This window comes from Poecilia reticulata, linkage group LG16 (genome assembly GCF_000633615.1).
Source record: "Poecilia reticulata strain Guanapo linkage group LG16, Guppy_female_1.0+MT, whole genome shotgun sequence".
In the NCBI taxonomy this organism is placed as follows: domain Eukaryota; kingdom Metazoa; phylum Chordata; class Actinopteri; order Cyprinodontiformes; family Poeciliidae; genus Poecilia; species Poecilia reticulata.
Window position 1 is genome coordinate 4,494,188 of NC_024346.1, and position 26,636 is coordinate 4,520,823.

Sequence of the window (26,636 nt, forward strand, 5' to 3'; positions counted from 1 at the left end):
TATTTTAAGTTTTGGCCTTAAAGCTTACATGAATCCTCTCAGAGAAAAGAGTTATGCATCCGATGTCCTGATCCAAATTTAAACTCAGATTCTTGTGTGTATCTGTTTCACACTTGAGTCACCAAAATGTCCCATGTGTATATTTCGTTGTCTTTGCCCTCTTATAAACTCACATTGACCTCTCTCACTCGTTACCCAGAGGGCTTGAGTCTTTGCCTCTGCCCTTATTTTCTTCTCCTCTTCATCTGTTTCTCTACATTTTCTTCTCCAAGCCATGCTATCGTTCAGTGTTAAATGAGGGCACTGCCACACTTCGATGTGCTGTGACAAATTGGCACAGAGGAGGCAGATGGTGTTGGGGAGGAGACTGGTTGTCATACCATTTGCTGCAGTGACATGAATTGATCTTTGCGCCGCGGAGCAAACACACAAGCTCCATTTGTGTAATCTTGACTTTGGTTACTTTGTGTGCACCCACACATCACACCCCAGCACACTCTGATCCGCATGCCACCCTACCCTACACCCGTCCCCATTAGTATCAATGATGTGTGCAGTGGAGGCGCACATTTGCTGTCGGAGGGTCTTCGCTTGGATCCGCTCAGAAAGCTGAAAGAATGCTGAGAGATTTCACACAGGGACAGAGAGCTTAGACTAATGGCTGACTGCTGGGACTCTGGGAGCCCTAATATACAACTTGCTATAGATGCATGGCATTATCTGCATTCTGTATATGACAACAAGCTGTACATGTTTGCAGGCTGTTCTATTTACAGAACTGCTTTTATTTAACAAAGTTTACCCTTAGGGTTTTGGTGAAACTTGACTCAAGTCCCTGTGGATGTTTTTCACTGCAACCTGACTTTTAGTTAGATCATAGTTTGTCTGACAAGGAGTGCCATTGCTCATTAGGCTGAGTCCTGAGGATGTGGAACCGCTCCCCAGTTGGGTTTTCTTTAGAAAAGCAATGGATGGGTTTTTGAAACACTAAATTTATCTAAAATCTTGTTAGGCTGCATGAACAATGTTGTCTATGCAATACAAAAGTTAGACTTCAGAGACAGACGGTGCCCCACACAATGATTGAAACTACTGCTGTGAGTGCCCTTCCTACCCCCTTTTTACCAATAGATTCAGAATTGGCTTTGTTTGTGCGCATAAACAAGAAATTTGACATTTGTGCTCTAAATAAAAATATTGCAACTCTATGCTAAAGAGAAATCCAAATAATAGGTTGGAGTTATTTAGAGTTTTTAGAGTTTTCCCCTTCTTTTTTACAAGGTTTTGTACTCTAACCAGGTAAACACACTGGTGACTGAGATGCCAATAAAAATATTTATTTTGTCTGATGAACTATTTTGTGTGTTGAGTTGGCAAAAACACTTTCATAATTAACCTGTTAAAATAACCATTGATGACCCTTTTTCATTTTTCTGGCAGAGTCCACAAGATTCTTATTTAAAATGCCTTATTATTGTATTCTAACAAAATCCTCAGGTTCTGTGGAAGAGAAACAGCCACATAACATCAGAAATCTTCCACCATGCTTAACGAGACACACTGACATTTACGATAGTCAGCCAGAAATTGCTAAACAACCCTCCAAAGAGCAGATTGGCGTGCAGATAGCACTTGTAGGAATTTATGAAGAGTTGTTAAACCCCTAGATGCCACTCTTACTGGCAGTTCTTCAACAAACAGCTTTGGAGATTTTAATTTTTATGTCCATTACCATCTTCCTCACAATTTTGGTGTAAGATACACTTGAGTCCAAGTCCAGCCTTGTTCGTTAACGTTTGTTATTTTTGAAATTTTATTTTTTGTCCTGACTGTGGGCAATTTAGACTAGTAGTTTTATTTAGTATATGACCAATCTTTACTCATTCAAATAAGTATGTAGCTACCTGTACATGTACTCAAAAGGGATGGCATTTTTTTTTATTTTAAGGAGTGGTTAAGAAAAACTTTGTTTAGTCACATTACTACAGATAAAAAAAAGAAATCAATGCATTCCAATGAAGTGTAGACATTTTGATTAATTAAAAATTAAAATAAATTATAACTGCCAAATGTAGGTGTTTTTACAAGTTATTTGGCATAGCATTCACATTGTTGTATATTTATCAGAAAGCCTGCAGGCCCAGTGCAGAGATATTGATCCACAAACCTGTAATCCTCTGGGTGTTTGCAACATGCATCTATAAAGCAAAAGCCTTTTTATTCTTTTTTCTTTTACCAATTCTGTAGGGTACTTTTTTTGGAATGCTCTTTAACAGTGATCTGATGAGATTTGTGATTACATTCCCTCTAAAACCCTTTTTTTTTTGTATGTATACGTCTAGGAGCTTTAGACTAACTAAACCCACATAAACACTAAATTCAAACCTCAAACAGATCCCACATTTATAATGAAAAGTTCATGTGTTGTACACCCAAAAATGCTTAGCTGATGTCAGTTTGATTGAGAAAACACAAATGCACTTAAAAATCTCCGTTTGAGTAACAGAAAACAGTCACGTTCTGTAATAGCTCTTTGTAAGGATAAACAATCTGCAGGCATTTTGCTCCATGTCCAGCAGTAGCATTTACATTTTTGTATTCATGCAGAAACAAAAAGCTTCCAGACCACAGAGTTTAAACTTTATCTGCAGCCGAGTTTAAAAAAATCAAGCCTTGTGAAAGGAATGAAGCCCCACCAAAAGATTAAAACGGGCTCTGCAGTATTGACAGTCATGGCTACACACCAAACAGTCCAACATCTGTTTCAGGAACGTGTTCCAAGAGCTGTGGATGGGTGCTACAGTTTAAAGTCAGCTTTCACATCTCTTAACAATTTAATCTCTTAGCTTGGGTCGGAAACATTTAGTCAATTTGGATAATGAGGCAAGGATTACTTAATGTTGAGGTGAAAGTCAGGCAGCCCTCCAATGCTTGACTCAAGGCTGTTTATAATTACAATTTAAATGAGCAAAGGGTCAACAGTCTTTTTTTTGTTTTTTTTGTTTTTAAATAACAAGTAAAGGTCATAAACAAGCAGATCTGATTTCAGTGCACGTCTGAAATTTATGGTAATGCTTTTTAAATAATGAAGATGAAAACCTTAATTAATTTTAATGCTGGAAAAATAGCATTTAGTTTATATGCTGCTGGGAAAAAAAGCCGAGCTAAAGCAGACACAGTTGGAAATTTCAAATCAGTAAAAATATTGGAAGGACAAATATGTATAAAAAAATGTAGGCCTGTTGAAGAAATTCAACAGGCCATTTCAGCAGAAGCTGAAATGTAGTTCAAATGGGGTTGCCACAATGAAAAAACCAACTCCAAATTTAACATGGTGTTAAAACTAAGTTAAAAATTGAACATTAGTAAAGTTTGGCTGAGATGCAAGCATGAACTAATTAGTTAATTTTGCTACTATCCCAACATTATACTGTTACCATCAAGAGTAAATTTCAGGAACTATACTAATGGTGGTTTACATGCTAAAGTTGGCTACCATGCTAGCTTTACCGAGTATGATAACTTTAGCATACTCAACCCAACATCATGTAAAAATAATTCACGTGGATCCCACTAAAGTACCTAAACTTGAAATACAGGACTCCAGTATGGACTAATTGTTATTATTCATCATATTTTGTCAACAATAAGTCAATTAATAAATAATGGGTCTGTCAATAACATTAAAAATGTATCATTAGGCTATATGTTTACATCTTCCTCTCCTTCTTTGGCTATGTGACCTTTGTATTATTATATCTAAATTCTCAAATTGGCTGTCTTTATGCAGAAATGATCTAGGTTTTGTTGTCAAAAAGCAAATAGTTCTGCTGAGGAAGTTCATGTTCATGTTTGCCTATTAATGCAATGTGTCATAAACCTTTGTCCAAATCCTGTCCATATTAAAATTTATATATTTGGACATTTGGGTATAATCCAAAATAGCTGCTGAGATGTAGGGGGGATTGTTTCTTCAGCTTTTGGCTGTGTGCTCAGCTTGATGGTGTATCAAGCTGTTATGTGGAGGCCAAATGGAAAACGGTACATTTTCCTTTTCATGCTCTTGTCCAACTGGATTGGAAGGACAAGTATTTGACTCAAACTACGATGTAAAATCAAAAGCGCTTTGTAATAGTAGCCATTTTCCCATTCCAACTCTCCTTGAATAAGTACTTCATGCATGCTTATGTTTATGTGTTTGTTTTGTTTCAGCATTTGTGTTCTTTCCCAGAAAACAAGTGTGTGTGTTGTAAAAGAAAACAATTAAAGAATCAAATTATTCAATACTAACAGTGTTCCTATAAGAATGTCCCTATGAAAGTAAAGTTCAAAATGTGTTTGTGAACAACAGTAGGATTGCTACCACCTCAAACAGAGGAGAAAGCCACAAAGTTAAAAACACAATGCAGTGAAAGGTGCAGGGGTCTCAGACCTAACTTCAGTTGAAACTCTTGGAAGTGAGAGACTCAAACAAGCCTGGAAGCTTTGTGTCTTCTAAGGACAGAATGTGCGCCATCATTGAGAAGACTGATTAAAAGCCCTTCGCTTCACAGTCTGTGTAGTTGGAGCATATGGCCGCAGGGCTTAAGCATAGAGAGAAGACATCTGCAGTAGCAAATCACTTGGACAGAAGTAAGGAAATTAAATCTCAGAGATTAAAGTGAATCATCTCATTCTGTTTGCCGAGTGATGCATCGTTTTCGAATGCAACCTTTTTTTCTGTTGTGTAATGGAAAGTGGATGTTAAAGTAGATTGGAAGAGTTCAACTAATTCCTAATGTACTTGGGAGATGGTGGTCATTTCTATTATGCTTACATCTTGTTGGTAATGGTTTCAGTGGAGCATTTCTTTACCTGAAGCTGTAGCTTAAATAGAACTTGGATGTGATTAATTTTGTAAAATGGCCATTTGTTTGGCTTTTGGGAGGCCATTGGGCCATCGGCTATGAAGTTAAAATATTTCAGGACTCAACCCTTTAAATTAGCAATGTAAGGTCAATGAAGCAATACATATATATGTGTGTGTGTGTGTGTGCTGTGTTGAGACTTCATGAACTTTGAATGTAAAGACTAAACATATATGGTCTAAACATATATTCCAACTGTAAAAACTATTTTGTGCGTTGCCTAAATTATATAAATATAAAAAAATACTGTTATATATTTAACATCAGAATGCATTATCTTGATTAATGTAACATGTTAGTGATGAAGATTTTCCTTAAGCTATGGCAATTAAATAATTCTTAATTGGTGCTAAGAGGCATAAAGTGTGCCAAAACATTATCCCCTTCATCCTTACCCACCACCAGCTGCCTAAACAGTACAAAGCAGGATAAATCCATGCTTTGTTTACGCCAAGTTCTGACCCTGCCATTTGAGAGTTGCAAATCGAGACTCGACAGACAAGGTTATATTTTCCCAATCTGGTAATTTTTGGTGTACCTGTTTAAATTGTATCCTCAGTTTCCTGTTCTTATCTGATGGGAGTGGCACCCGGTCTAGTCTTCAGCCGTTCTTGTTCTTTAAGCTTTCATGTGTTGCGCATTCAGACATGTTGTTCTGAATACCTTAGATATACCGAGTGGTTATTTCAGCTACTTGGCTGTCTGTCATCACGAACGAGCCTGCCTATTCTCCTCTGATGTCTAACCTTAACGAGACATTTAAATCTGCACCACTGTAAATCTGACGGATGGTTGTGCCTAAAAAAAACTCTGTAGATGAACCATTTCTGATAGTATACCACTTATTCTCATACCACCAAACCACCATGCCACGTTCAATGACACTAACACCCTTGTCTTCTCCTCCTCATGCATAGTTTAAACTTCAGCAAGTTATGTATTTTGTTTCATGAGCAGAATCTGACAGCTGATGATATGTAACCTTGTAGAGGAAACTTGTAACAATTATTCCTGGTGGCTTGTGATGGTGATTATGCCAGGAAAAGCCTTTCGCTAAGAGTGTTGTGAATGCTTCCAAGATGTTCACCTTGAACTCCAGAAAGTCGTTCTTTCCATTTACCTGAGAGTTTCCGGTTGCTCTTCAGCTGAGTACTCCCCCCTTGCTGCAACCATAACACTGTTTTGCATTAAGTGATTGTCTCAGTTATTGAGGGATTTTTTTTTTTTTTTTTTAAGCACTGATTTAGCTTCATCAGTACCCAGCGCATAGTCTTGTGCTGAGGAGGAACATGGCACCTGCTCGTGAAAAATATGCCACAGTTAAGCATCAAGGTCGTGGTGGTGGAAGATTTCTCAAGAGGGCTGAAAAGTCATCGACAGAGTGAGCAAATACAGCCCGCTGGCTGATGAACTCCATGAATAGTTTGACAAACCCTATCGCTGGTGACAAATTAAAGTGTCAGCGGCCGCTCTATGTGGCTTCACATTTCCTGTGTTGATCGTGATAAGCCCCACTGCCGAGCCAATAGCACATAGCTGTCTGCAGAACAGCCTGAAAGGCCAGTGAGGACAGAGGTACAGTTAGGAGACCTGGGCAGATGCTTGTCTCTATGAATTGATGATACCAGACATCCAGACGACTGGCTTAACCACAGATACAGGCAGGCAGACCCAGTAGGTGTGGCTTCTAGCATGATCTGCTGTCAGATACCACAAACAGGCGATCATGCATTTAAAGATGAGCTTCTATCGTTGTAGTTTTCATCAACATATAACGTCATATAAATAGATAAAATGTGTACTGTGTGTATCTTGGTGGCAAATTACATACTCAAAGCATGTTACTGGCTAAAATGCAATACCACAGCTTTCCTTTATTGTATGCTTATCATTTGTAGCAAAGGATGATTGTGCAGCTTAAAAATATGCTTGTAACACCAACATGTAAAAAGCTCAGCCCCTTCTGATTTGATTTAAAATTAGTAGAGCACAAAACTAATGTGTTTAATTTACTAATTTACAAGTTAATAATTTTATAACAAAAGGTGTTGGTTGGTAATTATTTTTTTATCATCATTATTATTATTATTATTATTATTATTATTGTTATAATAATAATAATAATAATAATAATAATGTTTTATCATTTATGGAAATTGAACAAGGTGAAGCTAAATTTGAACTACTTGAATTTTGGCAAGAACATATTAACAGGCAAATGTGTTTGATTCATCTTAAAAGTTACTATATATATATAGATTGATTGATTGATCGCTCTGGAGGTGCTATTTCAGCAAATTATTTGTTTGAGTCTATCTTCTAGTTAGCAATTACTGAATTATTTGACAATTATTTCAATAATCAATTCATCGCGAGTAATCCAATTAATTGTTTCAGCCCTAGCAATCAAATGTCTTGCTTTAAAAAAAGGTATTTAGACTCCAGGTGTTAAGGAGTCTATTTGGTAAGCTACTATGATTTAATACATAAAAGGTGTCAAATATTTTAAAAATGTATTATTTCATAGACTTTTATTCTCTTCATCGTCACTGAAATACTTCTGGTTATGCTCAAAAATGACCTCTAATGTAAGCTTTTCTTCTGTTTTGTTTCAGGAATATTTGCTGACAATTCAGTTTAAAGAGGTCTGCTTTTCAGACAAAAGTCAAAAACTCTAAAGTTCTTTTATGCTTTGTTTATCAAAGCCAGATGCATCAGAAATATGAAGCATGAATGGTATGAAGCAGTAACTCTTACGGGCACGCACACTTGCTCTGCACTGGAATTTCAGCTGCTGCGTTCGCACATTATCAGTCTGTCATCTTCAGTAGATATTAATAGGTTTGTCGCCTCAAAATATATCAAGAAGTTTGGAGTAAATGTCCCAAACACTTTCTCATTTCAAGCCCATTTGAAATATGTGTTGTAACTTTAAGGATAGCAATACATAGGAGACTAAACTACAGAGTTGTGTTACAGTTTTTACGCAAAGTTAAAACCAACAACTTAAGGCTATCAACGATGGGGAAACTATGGAATTAAGAAAAATGCAAGTTTTAGGGTGCAGTCACACTTACAAACCAGCGCTTTAATCGAACGCTGGTTTGTTTGCCTTGATGATTGCAAAAGAAATAAATGTTTGTGAGGTTTTAAAGCATATATTAATGTAAGCAGACCAAAGATCTGGTTCGCTTAGCACAGTGTGGTGTGAAAGCAAACTGCACCAGCTGAAAATGTAACAAATGTCATAAATTTGTTCCATATTCATAACTGAGTCTACTAGAATATTAGGTGTGGAAACACCCTTAGATTTACACTTGCAGAAGAGACTGTTTGAAATGAAAGAGACTTAGTTTTATTTCCCCCTGTGTTTTAAAAGATACTGAAGTGTAATATCTGTTGATGTGTTGCTTATTCAGAAAGGTGTATGTGTCCACATTTCTGAAGCCTCATATCTTATTCATATCAACATCATAACAGTGGCGTTTTGGTTTCCAGCCACGTCAAAACTTTGAAATTCTAATCAAAGCTTTGAGACCTGAAATCAAAACAGGTCTTTTCTTATTGATTCAATGCTAGCTGTGTTTTTTTTTTTTTTTTTGTATAGATTTCCCCTTCAAGGATCCTGACTATCTTAAGTAATAGGTCTAGACGTTTCTTAAAGGTTTTAGTACATATTTGTATTTTTCTTTGGTGGTTGTTGTTTGACAAGTCAGTTAAAAACTGAGCTCCGATATTAAAGGCAACAAACTGAAGCAGTTACCCTTCAAACACTGGACATCCAGGAGCATCTTTGTCTCATATTTAAGGTCAGCTGGTGTTTATCTTTATTTAGAATTTAAAATACTGGAGACTTTTTTGGTCAGATGACCGGTCCATATGCAGTTTAAACAAAAACAGTTCATTTCAGGCACTGGCTTTTTGACCAATTCTAATAATTTTTCCGCCACATCCCAGCAAAACTCAGGTAAGCTGTTTGTTTGAAGGATGTTTGATTATAATTTGATTCTAAGTTTGCAATGTAATATTCCTTACATTTAATGTCTCCATTGACATCTACATCTACATTTAATGGTGCGTGCGCGCGCGCGCGCGCGCGTGCGTGCGTGCGTGCGTGCGTGCGTGCGTGCGTGCGTGCGTGCGTGAAAATCCTATAAATTCCACCTGGGTCATCTGGTGCCAACAACAATGTTCAAGATGAACATCCCATCCTAATGAGTTGACCGATTTCCTTTGTGAGTTCACAAGTAGCTAAGTAAGCTGAAGACGTGTCTGGTTTTTGCAAACATTTCAGGTGCTATTTTGCTAATATTTATTTCACCAGTTTAACCCAATTCAAATTTTGCAAGGAATTATCCTTTGGAAAATGGAAGTTTTAAATTCAGCAGGACTATTGTCTGAACCTGGAAGATGTTTAACAATGGCTCCCAAAAGGTCCAGTGCCTTGTTTAAAATGCCTGTCTGCATACAAGTTTTACAATAGAAATCCACTTTATTTTGCTCTTGAACGCAGACACAATCAGCCTGTTGTCAAGGCAGCTGCAAGAGTAATGGCCCCAGGTCTGCTCCTGAGCACAGACTAATGAGAAGCTCAAATCCGACAAGCACAGTGCATTTATCACGCACTCGCACTTAATGACACCACCACCCAGACTCAACAGCATGCTCACGCCGGTGTCTGGCCTCTTTATGGATGGCCTCGTTTGTCCCCTCACTTTCCTATTATTAAAACTGCTTGGTCAAAGCTAGAGGAAGGATGAAGAGGGAGGAGAAAGGGAGGAGAAGGATGTGGGGACTGTTGGAAGGAGACTCTCTGGTAAGTGAGAAAACATCTTCTGTTGAACATTGAGAGATTTGACAGATAAATATAATGTGCAGTGCTTTGATCCTCTAGTATGAATTGTAGTTTTATTTGAAGCGTGACATAAAACCTTGAAGTACTCCCTATTTGGGGAACTTGAAGGAGCAGTCTGTCAAGGTAGAGTGTTTTCAAATGTTATCTATCTCACTGAATATAAATTCAGAAAAGCTGACCCTTTTAGATAAAACTCTTTCTTCTATACTGGTATTATTCATGGCAAGACTAAAATAATGACATTCTTGATCCAATGCCAGTAAAATACATCTTCATTGCACTGATTTCAGCGTTTGAGGAAAGGAAGGAAGGCTTGAAAGCCGATTTGAGCCCCAATTAGATGGACTTCTAAGGAAGTTCTGCTGCCTCTTATGACTGTTGGAGGTTTAACAGAGATAAGCCCTTATCCTCTTTAAGCCTAGGAAAGGCAATGTTATCTATACCACGATCAAGGCCATGCGTTAACACACAATTCAGTCACAGTAGACGCACGCAGAAAGATAAGCACCCGATTGACAGAGTGAAGTGCCACTAGGGCCCCATGTATCCAGAACAGTGGACAACTGTGATTGCTGCCCTCAGAGCTTATTTCCCCGACAATATAATTGGGAAGTTTGGTGGATATAAAATGGATCAATATAAAAAAATATCTCAAAATATTTACTTGATGTGATGTAAAAAGATATTTCCAGTGAGACTTGCCTCATTTATCAACTGTATTCCTGACAGTGGTGCTAAATGATTGACTGTAGGTGCAATATTTGATTAAATTAAGTGGTCTTAGTTGGTCTGAGTTTTTGTCTTTGTCAATAATTACAAGCTTAGACTGGTCCCTGTGAAGGTCTACTTCTTCTTGTTGCTGCACCCATAAGCTGATGAAGCTTAAAGGGTTTGAATATGCATCCAAGATAAAATGGGATTCTTTCTGTGATCAGCTCAATCAGTTTCAAAATGAAACTTCACATACATGCGATTTGGTCTCTTGGCTTCAAATTTCACCTGTTGAAATTATGACACTAAAAATTATGTTGCATTTGATTCAAAGTCAAATTTATACCACAGGAGACAGCCATGGAGAATGTGATTGTCTCTGAGTGCCTAATTAATCTCAGAGGAAAACTACAGAACATTTATCTGAAAGGCTGGAGCCCAGGATTTGCACTTTTAAATCACATTCATTTGTGTTTTATGGCTACTGTAACTGTAGCTTGTTGCTAAAACACAGCCTGTCAATCTGAAAGTTGGGATTGATTGTCTAAATGCTTCCAGATCAGCGAGCTATGAGACACTGTCATTCCTGTCTTCCTTTCCCTCCTCATTGGGATTTCTGTCTTTCTGCTGTCACTGTTCATGTCCTATTTCCTGTCTGATGCCTCGCTCTCACCTTATCTCTTACATGTTCCATGACTCGCTGCGGGCTTTGATGAGGTGCGAGGAGCCTCACTGTTCTTTGGCGTATGCTTGCCCATGGCCACTGGTTTTTTTTTTTTTTGCTGAAGTCAGTTCTTACAGCCATAAAATGAGATAAACTGAGGTCGGAAGCTGCAGGGGCCTTCAGTATGGGTTTGGATGATATCATCAGTAAAAGACAGCGGTAATAAAAGTGAGGTCAGCTGCCACCGTGGGCTACTACCCCTGAAAGGTAACGCTGTCCTGATAAGACTGCTGTCTCTTTTCATCTCCCCGTTTTAAAGCTTGTGGTGTGTGATGAAGCTGACATGTGGATCTCTGGTTTGAGTGGAAAAAACGACAAATAATTGGATGAATGCTTGCCGTAGAATATGTTTGTCCCAACGACAATGATAAAGTGTTTAATCTTCCTAGGAATGGAGAACCACACAGGCATGATGATGCCATTATCTCTGAGAAGCATTCTCACCAAGAAGCCTCACTTTTACTCTTGATTTATATTTCCCCTCATCAGCATCGACCACTCGGGTCGCTAAAACCCTTCACATATAAAAGCAGGGCTCATTGCTTTTATTCTCATTTAAAACAAATTTCGCCAAATGTTCTTTTGTCCCATGGGCCTCTGCTACTTCTTCTTTCTATTTTTCTAGTCCTGAAAGTCCTGTTGGGACAACGTGACAGTGATGGATCTCCACGTTGACGGCTGTGTGATTACCTCCGCTAACAAGGAATAAAGGCAGTGGAGGAATCTTCATAGCTTTTTATCATCCTTTGATCAAGTCTCAGCCATCCTGTCTTCCCGTGTCTTATCGTTGGAGTTTAAATCTCAGCTTTGGCAAAGCTAAATCTGTGGCCTCCTCTTTTGTCGAGACTAAGAGATGGAAGCAGGAGGCCCCTCCTTGCATCACAGTGACATCAAAAGCTTATCACTCAGTATGAAGACATTCGGATCTACACAGGAAACAAGGTAGCAATCTAGTTCTGTTATCACTTTTAGCACGTTGTGATTGACTCATCTTTAAAGATGTCATTCATAATTTATTTCTTTTAATAGAAGGCAAAAACACTGCGGTAGACTGATAACTCATTCAGGATGTAACATTATTTAGAAAATCATTTGTATCAAAGGGAAGATGGAGATCAAAGAAACCCTGGCTTTCTCTGTGTATGGCACAAAAATAATAACAAATAAAGAAGAAAAAACAGGAAGGAACCTCTTTACATGGAGTTATACTTGGGGACATTTGTAAGTATTTTGCAATGATTATATCCTTTTAGTTTACAATTTATGCGCAGATTGTGTTTGACAAAAAATGTAATAGTCTCTAAATCTTATGTTTGTCTGCATCTGTTGTGATAGAAGTTGTATTTTGGAGGTTTGCACACCACAGTTTTTAATTTTTTATGTTGCTGACTGTAAAACCATGTCAGAGATAGCAGCCTCATTGGCAGACTAAGCTCTTTATTCTCTCTGTGTTGCCATTTGGGCAACAGAAGTGTAATTCCCCCTGTGGCTCTGTCCAACTTGGATGAAGTGTTTCTTTTGTTTTCAAGTATTTATTTCAAATGTTTTAGGTTCAAGATGCTGTCAGCAGAATCTGCATCTGGCAAGCCAAGCCTCACTAACAGAGAAATCAAAGCATTTGCTGGTTTACTGTTGTAAACTTGGACAGGCAGCATGCAAATGAATGCAGTGGCACTCATACAAGCTACATTTACAGTGCAGGCAAACTCCTGGGCTTCCTGCATTTCCTATGTTCTTTGTTGTTTTGTTTTTTTTCTTTATATGATATCGGGCTAACCCCTACTTGATGTATTAAAATGTTTGCAATATGAATCTTACAATTCTCCAATTTGGAGTAATTTCTGTCTCAATAATTCAGAATATCATCAAAAAGTTAATTTACTTAAGCAAACCAACTAACAAACTGAAATATAGATCATTCCATTTCCTTTTCCCTTTAGCCTTGGTGAAATACTTTTGACGCCGTCTGTCATTCAGAAGTTTGATGATTGTCGTTGATAAATCTATATAAATTGCACTCTGAAATATTTAACTTTTGATATTCTGACTTATTGAGTTTCATTGGTAAGGGAATGTAGTTGTATGCCAAGTGAAAGCTGTCAAGTAACTTGAAGTTAGAAACATTTCAGCACTGCAACACATTCTCTGTTTTCTTTTGCAAAATGCACCTTGGGAAAGTTAGAATACCTAAACACTTCAGCATCCACCTCTAAGCATTCCCCTGGGGTTTTCTTCAAGCCGATAAGTTGGCTTACTTCAGCTGCTACCTCAGATTAAAGTCCCTCAAGTAGAAAGGTAAAAGTGAAAACACGCAAAATACAGAAAACAGAAACACTCAGCTTTTTCTCCACTAGCGCTGAATTTCACATCTAGGGCCTCAGAGGAGTATCCAGTTATGACGTCCTTGAGGGAGTGACAGTGCTCGGAGTTTTGTCAATGTAGGGTTCAGGTTGTGTGTCCCTATAACATTCTGAATTATTGATGCCAAAGAGATTGGATGCCAGTTAACATTCACTTCCATATATGAGATTTGAAAGAAAGATGAGGCTTATTGGTGTGAACAAATGCCACCCAGCATTTTTTAACAGATCTGTTTGATTAGGTGCCTCCAGAGCAAGCCTCGTTTTAAATACCATGAACACCCCAGAAGATTGAAGGTGCATCTTGACTGACAGAGGGCACAGAGGGTTAGGGGAGTTATAGGTCTCTCTGAAGATTAATGTAAATAATTAACAGCAGGGAGACAAATGAAAGGGATCTCACTGATGCACGCCCAATCCCTTTTTCCCTGATGGTCCTTTGGGCTTTTTCTTTTCCATTGCAAATAGACATGAAGACGATGGATGATGCCTGCAGCGATTTACCGATCGATCAGAGTACCGCCTCACTGTCTGAATCCTGCTTTAGATCCTTCTGTGTAAAGTCTGGCCAGCTTTTTGTCTGAATAAAGAAGTCCTGAGAGCAAGCCTTACTAGAGGCCCTCCTGCTGCTCCCTAAGACTAATACCTAGTGCACTCAGTGTCAGCCAACAACATCCATTTTTATTGGATATTCAATCTTTATGAGAAGCCAACATCTTTATCCCAATTCTGATAGAACAAGGTGAAAATTGGATCAAAGCCGTCCAGACAGCTTCTTGAGCTTTCGTCTCTTTGTATCAACATACCTTTACTTTAACACAAACTCTCTTAAGATCTGTCATGGAAGCTCAAGTATAAAACACACTCTAATCTGTAGGGATTATTCATTGAGAACAGAGGAGCAGTATTTTGACTTGGGGTGACAGTCAATGGCCCCTGTGAGGGGACAACCCATCACTTGTCTGAATTTCATAGATGCTAAGGTCAGAGTAGTGCTCCCTTGGGAACTGACTGAGTGGCAGGATGGCAAAGAGGGTCCCAGCCTCTCCTGACAGATGCATCGCAGCCCAGATCCCATCCTGTCCTCTTCCTAAAATGGCACAATGGAGACTCTTGGGGAGTAGAAACAATATCATACTGACACAAGGCAGCTGATGTACTAATCCAAGAACTCTAGGCCTAAAGGGACCATTGATTTTCTATTCCTTGTAAAATGCAAGAAGCCACCCGTCATTCCTCTTCGACCATAAAAGCTAATGAATTTAATAAAATGTTTCCCTCGAGCCATTTTGTTTTGGACACTGGGCCCTCTGAAATATTCAGAAATCCCCAGCTATTTTATCTAACATGTTTTTATTCAGCTGCTTAGGCGACTTGTTCAGTTGTCTATCTTGCCAGGTAGCTCTGGAGGTCTAGTTCTAGAGTTTCACTATATAAATATAGATGCTCAAAATATATTTTGAAATGAGATTCGGGGCTTTTTTATTATATAAAAATCTTAAGTCTAAATCTTGAACTCATAATTTCAGTCTCATTCATTGTCCCAATTCTGCTGTTGCCAAGGCATTCTTTACTAGAATGGTTTGTAACTACCCTGGAATAAACTCTTGAACCATGTCTGACACACACGTGAAAACAAGTCTATAGAATCCACCTCTTTCTCCTGTGGGGGTTGTTCTCTCAATTGTTGTTCAAAGCTCCAGGATCCCAGTTCCAGTTTGCCCTGGCAACGTCTGGATGCTTAACCACTGGAAATCTAATTAGCAAAGGATTCCTCAGCCTTGCTGGGTTGAGAGTAGAGTTGCAATAACCTGCAGGTACAGAAAGAAATTGCTAAAAAATATATATATATTATGGTAATATCCAAGTGCAATGTTAAACTCATCTGCAGAAAATTCAGTTCCACACACCACCTAATAATTTTCTAAGTCAGCTGTTGATGGTTTTTGTGGTGTTAACTCCCAACATAAGAATGATGCAAGTGTTTGAGAAAAACAACTTGGATCTGATTGGGATGAGCTGTGTGATTTGTGTCATGAGACTGCAATCAGATCAGTGGTCCAGTGAATCTTACCAAAGTGGAACAGGGAAGGACAACGTGGCTCAGGACTCAACAACACAATCTTTGTCTGGAAAACAACCATTTCTGTCATGCGCTGCTTCTCGTCCTGTCACATTTCAACTCACATGTGGTTGTTTTGATAAGACATTGGAGCCATTGGGTGGACGCAGGCCCTGGAAAGCATGGAGAACCAGAAAACTTGACACGCAAATGTACGGTTTGATATGCTCGTTTGAAACTTTACATCTTTGTAAACACAACTATCAAACTTTAGACGCTGTTCGAAGCAGCTAAGGTATTGGTATAAGAGGAGCCACAGGAACCCTACTGGAAACTCAGTCATACTTTTTCTTGCATACTTTTCATAACATCACATATCACATACAAAATTACAATTGTTTCTTCTGATGCTCATTAAACCTTCAATGTCCTATGGTTTGCTTTTCTTTATTTGTGAATCCTAATATTCCATAAAACATGTTTAATTCTTGATGTATTACATGATCACCTTTTATGCCATTATTATGACACAAGTGATGATGTGACTAATAATGTCTAAACATTGCAAAAGGTCCACAAATACTGTGTTCCAAAGTGGACCACAGTATTTGTGGGAATTAAGGAGGAGGGCCACCCATGAATGGTTGTGATTTCCAAATACTTGAGACCATTTCTAAAAATGTTTATGATTTTCTATTGTAATAGTTCAGACACCAAATATGTGCTGGTATGCATTAGTACTCACAGAGGAAATCATCTTGGTATTATCACAGAGTTTAACTTTCACAATCTTCCTTGTTTTGCGATTTGGGTGTCCAGCCAATCGGCTTTGAGGAAAACTAATGGCGCTCTGGATTCTTTGCAAAGCCCAGCCAAAATTTTGTCTAGTCACATTGCACTGAGGTATTTTAGCATCCCAAGCTGCATTTTATTTTTAATAATTTAGATGTGCTGTACAGAAAATTCTGCCAATCTACAATTTCTTTTTTTTTTTTTTTTACAAATAACTGGGGTTTATGTTTCACAACAAATTCTGCTATACTAAACTGCAATTAGGTGGTGGTCCACTCTATGTAACAATATGTCAAAGTGAAAAGTGCTTTTGGCATAGAGACGCAGGAAACCTTGTTGGCTATTATTGTAAACAAAAAGCTTTAAAATAAATGCATGTTTTACTGCAGTAACATAATGTCCCACTGCAAATTTTACAAACATGTAACTATTTGATTGTAGTACATTTTAGAGCAGAAGAAAAATCACACGTTGAGAAATAAATCCTCATCCTCTGTCACAATTACTGATCTCCCTGCTGTCGATGTGTTTACTTGATCTTTCTTTTTTATCATTATTCTGCTAATCCTGCAATAACCAATTTCCGTCTTGCTGGCAATGTTAGTCAGATTCTTGTCTAAAATGTTCTGGCATTTGCCTGAAGCCATCCCAATGCCAAGGTTCCCAGGTTCTTTGGAAGGAAAACTGGCCCATAATATCCCAGATCAATCACAATGTGTAACAGTGGGCTTTAGGAGCCACATATTCATCTTTTGTTGCCCACCAGGCCCAACTGGAGGCTTTATTGCAGAATAGTCTCATTTTACAAAAGGATTTAGCAAACGTTCTTACACTTGTAGTAAGAATGGTGGTAGGACAGAAAATGTTTTTTCTGAAACAATTGCTTGGCATGTAAATGGCATCTAATGGTTGGCAGGGGGAATTGGTGATGCCAATATCTGCTTCTGGTGAACTTCGGCTTTTTTTCCCTCCTTTACCATCCTCATCACTGAGAGTAGGTACAAATCCAGGCTGGGTGCCATTAGTTAAAGTTAAACACAGATGCATCCGTGTTATGACCTACTTGTGCTCCAGAGAAACGGAAAGTTATGCATTACAAATTAGAAGTTCCTAGAAAGTTAGGCTAACATAAAATGATTTTAAAACTACTTAAATAATGCTTTACTTCCATTTCTTTAAATATGATATTAGGGTTCTGGCAAATATGCCACCAGTGACTTCAGTTAATAATTAATTGTTAACTTGGGATTTTTATCCTGTCTTAGTTAATGTACTCTAATTTGTTTTTAATTTTTCAGTGTGCTGGAAGAAGGAATGTGGATTTATGTGAGACGTTTTAAGTACAACTATGGGTGTCAATAAATTTGTCAGTATCCGTCTGTATAAGTTCCCCATAAGCTCATGGATATCCATTTGGTGACTATACAGATGTATATTATAAAATATTCATTGGCTATTATAGTTTTGCAGATTAGTCTTCATACAACTGGGAAATTGCAGAAAGACCAGAGAGCAGTTCTGGATCTGGAAACTGCTCCACTTTTAATAATGTGCAGCAGGTGTTGGTTAAAATGTATTTATATTCTAAGATTAGACAGATGCATGAAAAGCAATGGAGCTGTTTGAGGATAAAATTGAAGTTTGAATTTTAAATTACATTTTATGAGACTGTAATACCAGAACAAGTGGGGGGCTATAAAGCAATAAAGTTTTGTCGACTCAGGCTCATTTGTCCTGTTAGTCAAGTGCCTCATGTCTTTACAACCATTTCATATCAGCCACAGATACAAAGCTTTCTATTTGTCAATGTAAATGTTAGATAATCAATAAGGTGCCCCCACATCTCAGAAGCTTTTATCCTCTAAAGCAGTACAACTGTCAATGTCTCCCAGATGGCTTAACAAGTCCAGTTCATTAAAAGCGAACGATCGGGGCCCTCCCTTCCAAGCCCTCCAACACAGAGAGCAAGCAGTGGATGGGAGAAGCGGTGGCTTATTTCCCTTTGACAGCTGTCAGCTCATCAGCCATCCACTCCCTCTTTAGACACGTAGTCATTAACCCATCGACTCTCTGTTAGGTTGAATTAAGAAAGTTAAGACTTCCACTTGGGGTTGTCTCAAAGGTGCATTTACATGGCAGGTAAACAAGGGATCTCAGGAGCTGATCTGTTCCTATTGCAATGTGACAAACATACCTCTCTGTTGAAGGAACTTATTCACGTCCTATTGCCTCAGCAGTTTAATATCATATTTGAAATGTGTTTTTCTGTTCCAAATGTAGTACAGCAACTCTGTTATGGTACGTGAAAGAGATGCATCTGACACATGTGAATGTTTGCTAGGTTTTCACCATGTTCTGGGTGCCTTTTGAGCTCAATGCGCTCTATAAAAACCGCAATCAACCTAATTTAATTTGAAAGGTCTAATTTAGGTAATTGAGTTGGAACTACAGTATTTTATTTAGTTTAAGTTTGAAAATGAAATTGGTGATCTGCATTGAACCTGAAAACTGTCTCCACTCTCTACAATATCGGATCTACAGTTCAGACCAACCAGTTTTACAACATGCCTCTGAAGGAAGCTGATTAGTTTGTTTATTAGACTGAGTGATACAATCTACCATTGTATTTCTTCCTTCTTACTGTTGCTTTGTCCTAAACTTGCAATCAAGTCAGTGATTTATAAATCTGTGTTCAATTTGTTCTTGAGATAAACCCCTCTTCAGTTTGTTAGAACATTTGAAACAGAAACGCTTATAAATGCAAGATGTCTAACCTTATCTCCAGACCGTCATGAAGTTTTGAACTGATTACATGTCTGAGTGTAATAACTTGTGTGTTGTGCAATTTCTTGCGTTCACTGTGTTTGTCTTGTTTTGCATGCATCATCGTCTCCTGGCAGTGTTCCCTGAGTTAAGTAGGTTGTCAATGAGTTCAGACTGATTTTGGGCTTTCTCACGCGGAAATAATGTTCCTCGGATGTGCTGCACATGAAGACTGCGTGAGCACGTCCATAACAGACTTTGGTCATATTCTGTGGATTGCTTTGATGTTTAAAAATCACGGTTATCAGAAAATAAAGCATGCAAACCACTGCACCCTATCAGATATTGTCCTCATATGTTGCCAAAGGCTTGCAGCACAAGCTGTTGTAATTCACAAAGAAAACACAGCCAGACTCCCTCCTGCTCCCATCAGTTTATAAAGTTGTAATCATTGCTTGACCTCACCGCTAAATGCAACATCCTCTGCTGCATTGCAATGAAGTAGAATGTTCTCAGTACAGATGTTTTTTGTTTTTGTTTGTATTCTCTCTAGGCTTCCTTTTCTGTTCTCACCTGAAAACGTGGCTAAAGTTTTATTGCCAAGTGACAAAGTTCATAAATGTGGGAACACCTTGCAGAGTAGATGGTATCCTGGACAAACTTATGCACTAGTTGAAGTCATCACAGTTTAAAGTTGTATTTCCCAAACCCATAATTGCAGCCAACCAGCATCAGATACGAAACATTTGGGATGACATTTTATTATGCTTTTTAAGTAAACTGATGTGAATTCTCAACTAACTGTATCAGCTAAATAGAATGAGTTTTAGTCTCTGCAAATACAGGAACTTTTACCACCAGTATAAACAAATTAGATACAATTTTTTTGCCTTGGCATATTTTTTCTTGATAAAGCTGTCAGTGCATCTTGTATTCCCTTTGGTTCCAAATCTGACATCGTTAATTTTAGATTCTCTGTTTTCGGTTTCTGAATTTCTTATTTCATTTTTCTATGCCCCTGATTATGTGAAAAATGAGGATATGTTTGTTATTAGTGGTGCAGAAATGTGCCTCTTTGACACCTCAGAGACAAATTAAGTGGAAAACTAGTTATTGTCTTGAGTTGTTTTGATGGAACTTGGAGTTTGATGCAGGCATGTTCTGGGGAATTAAAGAGTCTGTATGTGGTTCTGAGCTTTAGAAATGCTACCAACTACCAAATGATTCTTAAAATAATTTTAAATTAGTTTCTGCAAATAATTTCAACATGTCATTGAACATCTGGATATCAGAAAATGTAAAGAAAAATATATAATATGTGCTGTCTTTGGCGCATGTGAACTTACCAGTTCACCTTGGAACCAAGAGTTCCTCTAATAAACAAACCTAACAGCAAATGTGCTTGTTCTCTTTAGGCTTTTGTTTGAGTATTACCTTCGATAATCACCTTTTGTGTCACCTTTAGACCCATGGTTCTCAAACTGTGGCACAAGTGACTTCATAATGAAAGTTTCGTTCAAAAGAAAGATTAAACACAATCATTTGAGAGACTTGAAATGAATGGTGGAGAACAGGAATAAGTGCTGGCAGCATTCTTTACTGTGTTAGTTTTTACTCTGAGGTCAGAACTTGGATCTGGGAATAAAGTCACACCCAACTTTACAGTGTTCCAGCTGCAAGTTGAACAGCTGGATTTGCCCATTTTTGTGCTCATTGAACAGGATATCTACTAATAGCAACACTAGCTAATAACATAGTTCTCATTTTTTACTCTTAAGCATCATATGATACATTCGTTTTAAAGAAATATTGAAAATGCAATGATTAGTGACTAGCTTAAGGAAACAGAAGATCAAATAAAGAGTTTATTACTGAAGAGATATTCCTCCACGTTAATCGTGTGGCTTTCATTTGGGTTTTAGGGTTTGGGTTTGGGAGAAACTACCAATGTTTTCACTTGAAATTACAGCTTCAGAAAGCCTTCATGGTAATTTTTGCAACTTTAAAGCAAAGTAAAACTAGCTGACTTTTTAAATGTGTTTTTAGGACAATGACTGAAAAAGTGGATGTCTTGTTTTAAAGTGCCTGACATGATGTTTGTATCAGAAGACCTATTTAGTTAGGTGTTATTTGCTATTATTTAACACTCTTCTAGATTCCTGATACAACTTCTCATCCAACACAAACAATAAACACAGCTAAATACGAAAGCAACATTTCTTTTAGAGGGTTGGCAACAGTTGAATTACAGCTTAGGACATTGGAGTCAATGTTTTTTTAGCATTAGCAGTTAAGATCAATATGTTTATGATTAGAATTTATTTTTTCCCCCTTTGAATAAAAGCATCTAAAAGCCTAATCTTTGACAGAAATATATGCAAATACATTAAGTTATCCAGTTATTTCTGTGTTCTGTAATAAGAGGTGATTTTTGCATTACTGAAAACTGCTGCTGAGTGTGGACAATTTATTTCTTAACTTCAAATTTTCCAGCTTAGAGTTATTCCTTTCTCTCAGAAGTCATTAGTCTGGTTGCACTTTCCTATCTCTGTGGTTCATGACCTGCAGCTTACAATAGGTCGGCTACATAAACCCCATAATTCCTGCTCACTCAGTCTTCATAGAACAATGCTGAGCTTTGCATCGTTTCTGCTGCAGGATTTAATTCCCTTTACCTGCTGTCCAAACTCCTCAAGCATTAGTGTGTGGCAGCATGTGAATGATGAATTTTAATTTTGCACATTTAGGTGCTTAATGAAGATAGACCACCAAGAAGAAGGTTCGTTTTCTGACTTTGATTCTGACTTTGACACTCTTAATGTAAATATTTATGACCACCTACCTGTTTCTTTCTTCATTCTTTCTTTAACCAGGACTAAACTCCTTGATTTTAATGGTCTTTTTTTTATTGGACTGTCCTGACAATTTTACAAAAAAAATGTCATTAAACTCCTTTTGCTGGCACAAGGTCCCTGTCACTTCAGGACATATAGTCCACTAGACTCCTGAAGGTGTGCTGTACATTCACACTGTGATCAGGATGTAGTGATGGACGGCTGTAACAGTGCCGTGTCAGCTCTGAAAGACATTCATGGATGGTGAATGTTGCAGGTGGTCCGATAGCCTGCTTCTTCAAAGCTCGTTTTTTTTGTGCTGGTACTTTGTCTGACATGTCATCACCTTTTATTTATTTATTTATTTATTTATTTATTCCCTCTTTTTTGCCGTTATCTCAGTAGTTGAGAAGATGCTCAATGTTCCATTTCTGAATTGACTTGGAGTAAATGTAAACACGGAACTTAAAAAACATCTTGTATAGCTTATTTGCTTTAATTTTCATTGTTTAAATCAAATTTAAACATGGATCAATGAAAAAAATGTGACCGTCCAGTTTATTTCCTATTAGTTTAGCCTGGATTCTAAGCAATGATTTTATTTTGCCATTTTATTTCTCATTTTAGGCGAGTCGGGGGAGCCTACTGTCGACCATGAGTTTCTAGTGAAGTTTCATCTTCTGCCAAAATGAGGCTGACGTCCGGATCGCCTCGACCCATCCTGCCAGCCTTTCTGGCTTTCACCGTAGCCGCCTTTTTACCTCAGCTGTCCTCGGGAGCTGCACCGTTTCCACAAGACCTGGAACCAATCAGCGTCGTGGGCAGAGAAAGTAAGTACAAAATCGTCTGTGTTGCCATGGTGAACCTTATTGCAGGAGTAATTGTAAAACAAGGTGAGGGTCACAAAGGGATTATATATCATCAGCAGGGAGCATGCCTTAGTGAAAGTGGATGCGTTTAAGACCATGTTTGTTGAAAGTAACTGTGCAGAGATTTGTTATAGGGCTTGAATGCAGTCAGTTTTTCTTTCTTCATTTTGGTATAAAAACAGAAAAGACACAATAAAGAATCTGAGCTGCATTTTGAACTGTCCACAAACTGCCAAACCAGAAACAGAACAAGTCCAAATTACAAACTTTCAACTGAGTTGCTTGTTAGTTACAACTGTTTGCACCTATACTGATATTTTAAATGTGTATAACTCTTTTCTGCTTTTTTTCCGTTTGATAAACTTTATAAACTATAAAGTTTATAAATGTTCACTAATATGTATTGTCCCATTTTTTAAAATAAACTTGAACTTAACTTGTACTATAAGGGAAAATTTACAACATAAAAAATAGTGCAAATATTGAAAATATGTCCTATTATAAAACCCTAGTGTTGAGAGAAAATGTATTTTATTTGTTTTCTAATAACTAAATTAGAAAACACCTCATGATATGATTTTATTTAACACCCTCAGTTCATTCAAATGCAAAAATAAAAAAATGCAAAAAAATAACAAAAAAAATTGTTAAAAATTGTAAAAAAACAACAAAAAAAACAAAAACAAAAACCACAAAATAACACAAATAAATGAGAAATCCGCAAAGGGCCATAAATATTTTAAACGAATACAATTAAACATCACCGCTGTCAACTTTTGGTCAGCTTGTTTTTTATCCCTTGTAAACAATACATCATCATCTATATTGATTTGATGGGCAACATTCTGGTAAATCAGCTGACAGGCTGAAAAGTAAAGGTCTCACACCAACCCTTGCTGAATCTTGTTGTTTTAGGTTGTTTTTTTGTCATATTTCAACTTGCCCGTCACATTGCTGGTACACCTCAAAATCCAAACTGAATGACAATAAAGGATATTTCTTTTTACTACTACTACAGCTAGCACTATTCCAACTCTTAAAGCAGCTCTCTGTATTCTTTCTTGTCCTTTTTGTATTTCTTTTTCTGTTTTTAATTCTTTCTTGTTCTTGTTCTGTTGAAAACTGAAGTTTTCAGAGTTGCTCAAAAGAAGCTGCTAGCAAAGTGAACTTTTATTTATCGGACAGTCAGGAAATAAAAATCAATGACTGCTATAAATTCACTATATTTCACTTGAGATTATTCATTTTGTTTGAATATCAGTGCAATTTCAGTGATAGCCAATAGAACCTAATGAAAAAAAAATGTAACTGAGAACCACTATAAAATAAAAACTTGAGAAAAGGTTACACTGCACAGTTTGACATCTCTGACACACTGTCTTTAACATAATATCCAAGAGAGTCGTCTGTGGTATCCTGCCATTGAAGAGGTCTACAGAAGAGGCCTTGGCTACCAACCATTATGACCCATAATTGATTTAAGAGGTGGCAGAGATGATGGCCCTCATGCTGTAATTGATCTATCTGGAGGAGAGGAACGCAACCATTAGCAGAAATAGCTGCACTAATAGTACTATATGTGGAGCTGCATCCCAGGTGTAATGAGAGCAATTTGTCACCTCTGGTTCAAGCAGGTGACAGAGCGGGACAAGGTCTCTCACAACTTTGACATGTCCATTATGACTCATAGTACTTTGTCTGAATCAAGTCTATGAAATCACACCTAAATGACATCTCCTTGTGAGAAATGGGACTATGTTAGCATCATAATCTTGTTTGCGACAGATTGTGTGGACTGTAAAGTCAGCAAATCTTCTAAAGTGAGTGAAGATGTTTTATCCTGAAACTTATTTTTATAAAAGTCAAAGCTATTTGGCGACTTTTCTTTGGAATTGGTTTCTTAGCTTGATGTTCTTAGTGATCCAAGCGTTTGGCTGATCAAAGGGCGTGCCGCAGAAAACCAATGACTGTATCTAATGATTCTTCTTTTATGTGGTCCTTTCCATCAAAACTCCTTCCAGCAAGTTGGCAGAACACATAATGTCCCTGCTCATCTACTTTGCATTACTTCAAAACAGCTTATTGGTTTGAAATGGTGAGCTAATTCTCTACAGCGGTTAAAACCATAGAGCGTATAGCTTAATCATTCCCTGTGTAAACATGTTTTATAAGTAGCTTTTTGTGTAAACCTGTGTGTGACCTCAACATGTCTTCAATTATTATTTTTTAGATCAGATCTGAATTCCCAAGGAATCCAACATACAGAGGACATTGAATAGTTTTATCAAAGTTAATTTACATTTCTTTACAACAGGATTTTAATCTATAACTATTGATTTTCATAGTTGATGTGGATGATGTCTCTGTGTTTGCTTCGAGGTGGGCCAATCTTACTTTAGCCTAAAGCGCTTTTTTGTTGTTGGTAGATGTTTTTGTTTAATACGGAGTATTTTCAAGGGACGTCAATCTGCTGACAGGCTGTCATTTTGTCATTTAAACTTCTGGACACCATCACTCATTGTTAAAGTGTCTAGTGAGTTAATGTGCTGTTGAAGAAGAGATGGGGGCAATGGAATTTACATTCAGCAGAAGAGGAAGGTAAAAATGAAAATTCGCTTTAATGGAACATGGAGCTGATGTATCACTCCTTCTATTTGCTCCAGCTCACTGACTTCATCTTATCTTGCAATTTTTGTGCAACAGCACACTCAGATTTTTCTTATGCCTGAACACTCCTTATTTCTCTCAAGTTGTATTGTGCCTTTTTTTTCTTCTAGTGTCAGTGGATTAGAAATGCTCTTTTGCAAGGTGGAACTATTTAAATGGCACTCATGACTGCACCAAATTGAACTCCTGTGACCTCTGAAACAGTTGATTGCTATTTTAGTGCAAGTTGACCCAGACAGACAGCCCCTCCATTGAAATGATTTTGTTTTTGTTCCTTGTCTCTACTTGGCACAGACCCCAGGAGTGTCTGTTCAGAAACTCTTACCAGAAGCTATTTATTTAAATCAGATTGACTTTGGTGACATGAGGGCCTAATTTGCAACTTAGGATGTCTTTTTTTTTTTTTTTTGCTTGCTTATCCACCTCTACAAGTGCACATTAGCATATACTAAATGCCCTATTTTATGTGCAGAATAATCTAGATTTTCACCTTGAGTAGTAATTATACGGTTGATGAATATCTAGCTATTGTTACACATCTGCATTACTCTGATACTTAAAAGAAAAAAATAGGGGGGAAAGGCTTCGTTTTAGTTTTAATGTTGCCATGTTTATTGCCATTTACATGTGATTCCAACTTTACATTACTACTGTAGGTTTCCCTGAGGAGAGGATTCCCTGTCCATGGGGAGAGGGGGCAAAATAAATGTACGTAGCTGAACATAGACAACAACATCGATAGCCTACAGGCTACTTGTTAAGCTTAAGGTGCTGTATTGATATTAGCTAGCTTGTCATCTTTTAGCTAACTTTACCTGCATCCAGAGCAACTTTACTCAGTCGGTTAGTTTGGGGGGGAAACTGTGAAAAGTTATTTGCGTTTTACTAGTTTGTTGCCATGATTCTAACACACCTGTGTAGCTCTGCACAGCAGCAGCAAGTTTCTTTCACTGCCGCACAAGTGTAAACCCAGCGTGAGCGTCGTAGCGCTCATGTGCTCATGCTGTTAAATTAATTTGTTTCCATTTCATGTAGGGGGAACAGATTTTATCAGGCGGTTAAAATATTTTGTTCCCCTATACTACGTTTGGC

At 37.7% G+C, this 26,636-nt stretch overlaps 1 protein-coding gene across 3 annotated transcripts in view; it reads left to right on the forward strand.

Moving 5' to 3' along the window:
- The window catches only part of sema6cb (semaphorin 6Cb), a 163,364-nt gene that overhangs the window by 66,805 nt on the left and 69,923 nt on the right, over positions 1-26,636 (forward strand). For all 3 annotated transcript variants that reach the window (XM_008430890.2, XM_008430892.2, XM_008430893.2), the window contains exon 5: positions 22,636-22,838. In XM_008430890.2, coding sequence (XP_008429112.1) covers positions 22,697-22,838 — 142 coding nt within the window. In that variant the 5' untranslated portion in view covers positions 22,636-22,696. The remainder of the gene's footprint in view (positions 1-22,635; positions 22,839-26,636) is intronic.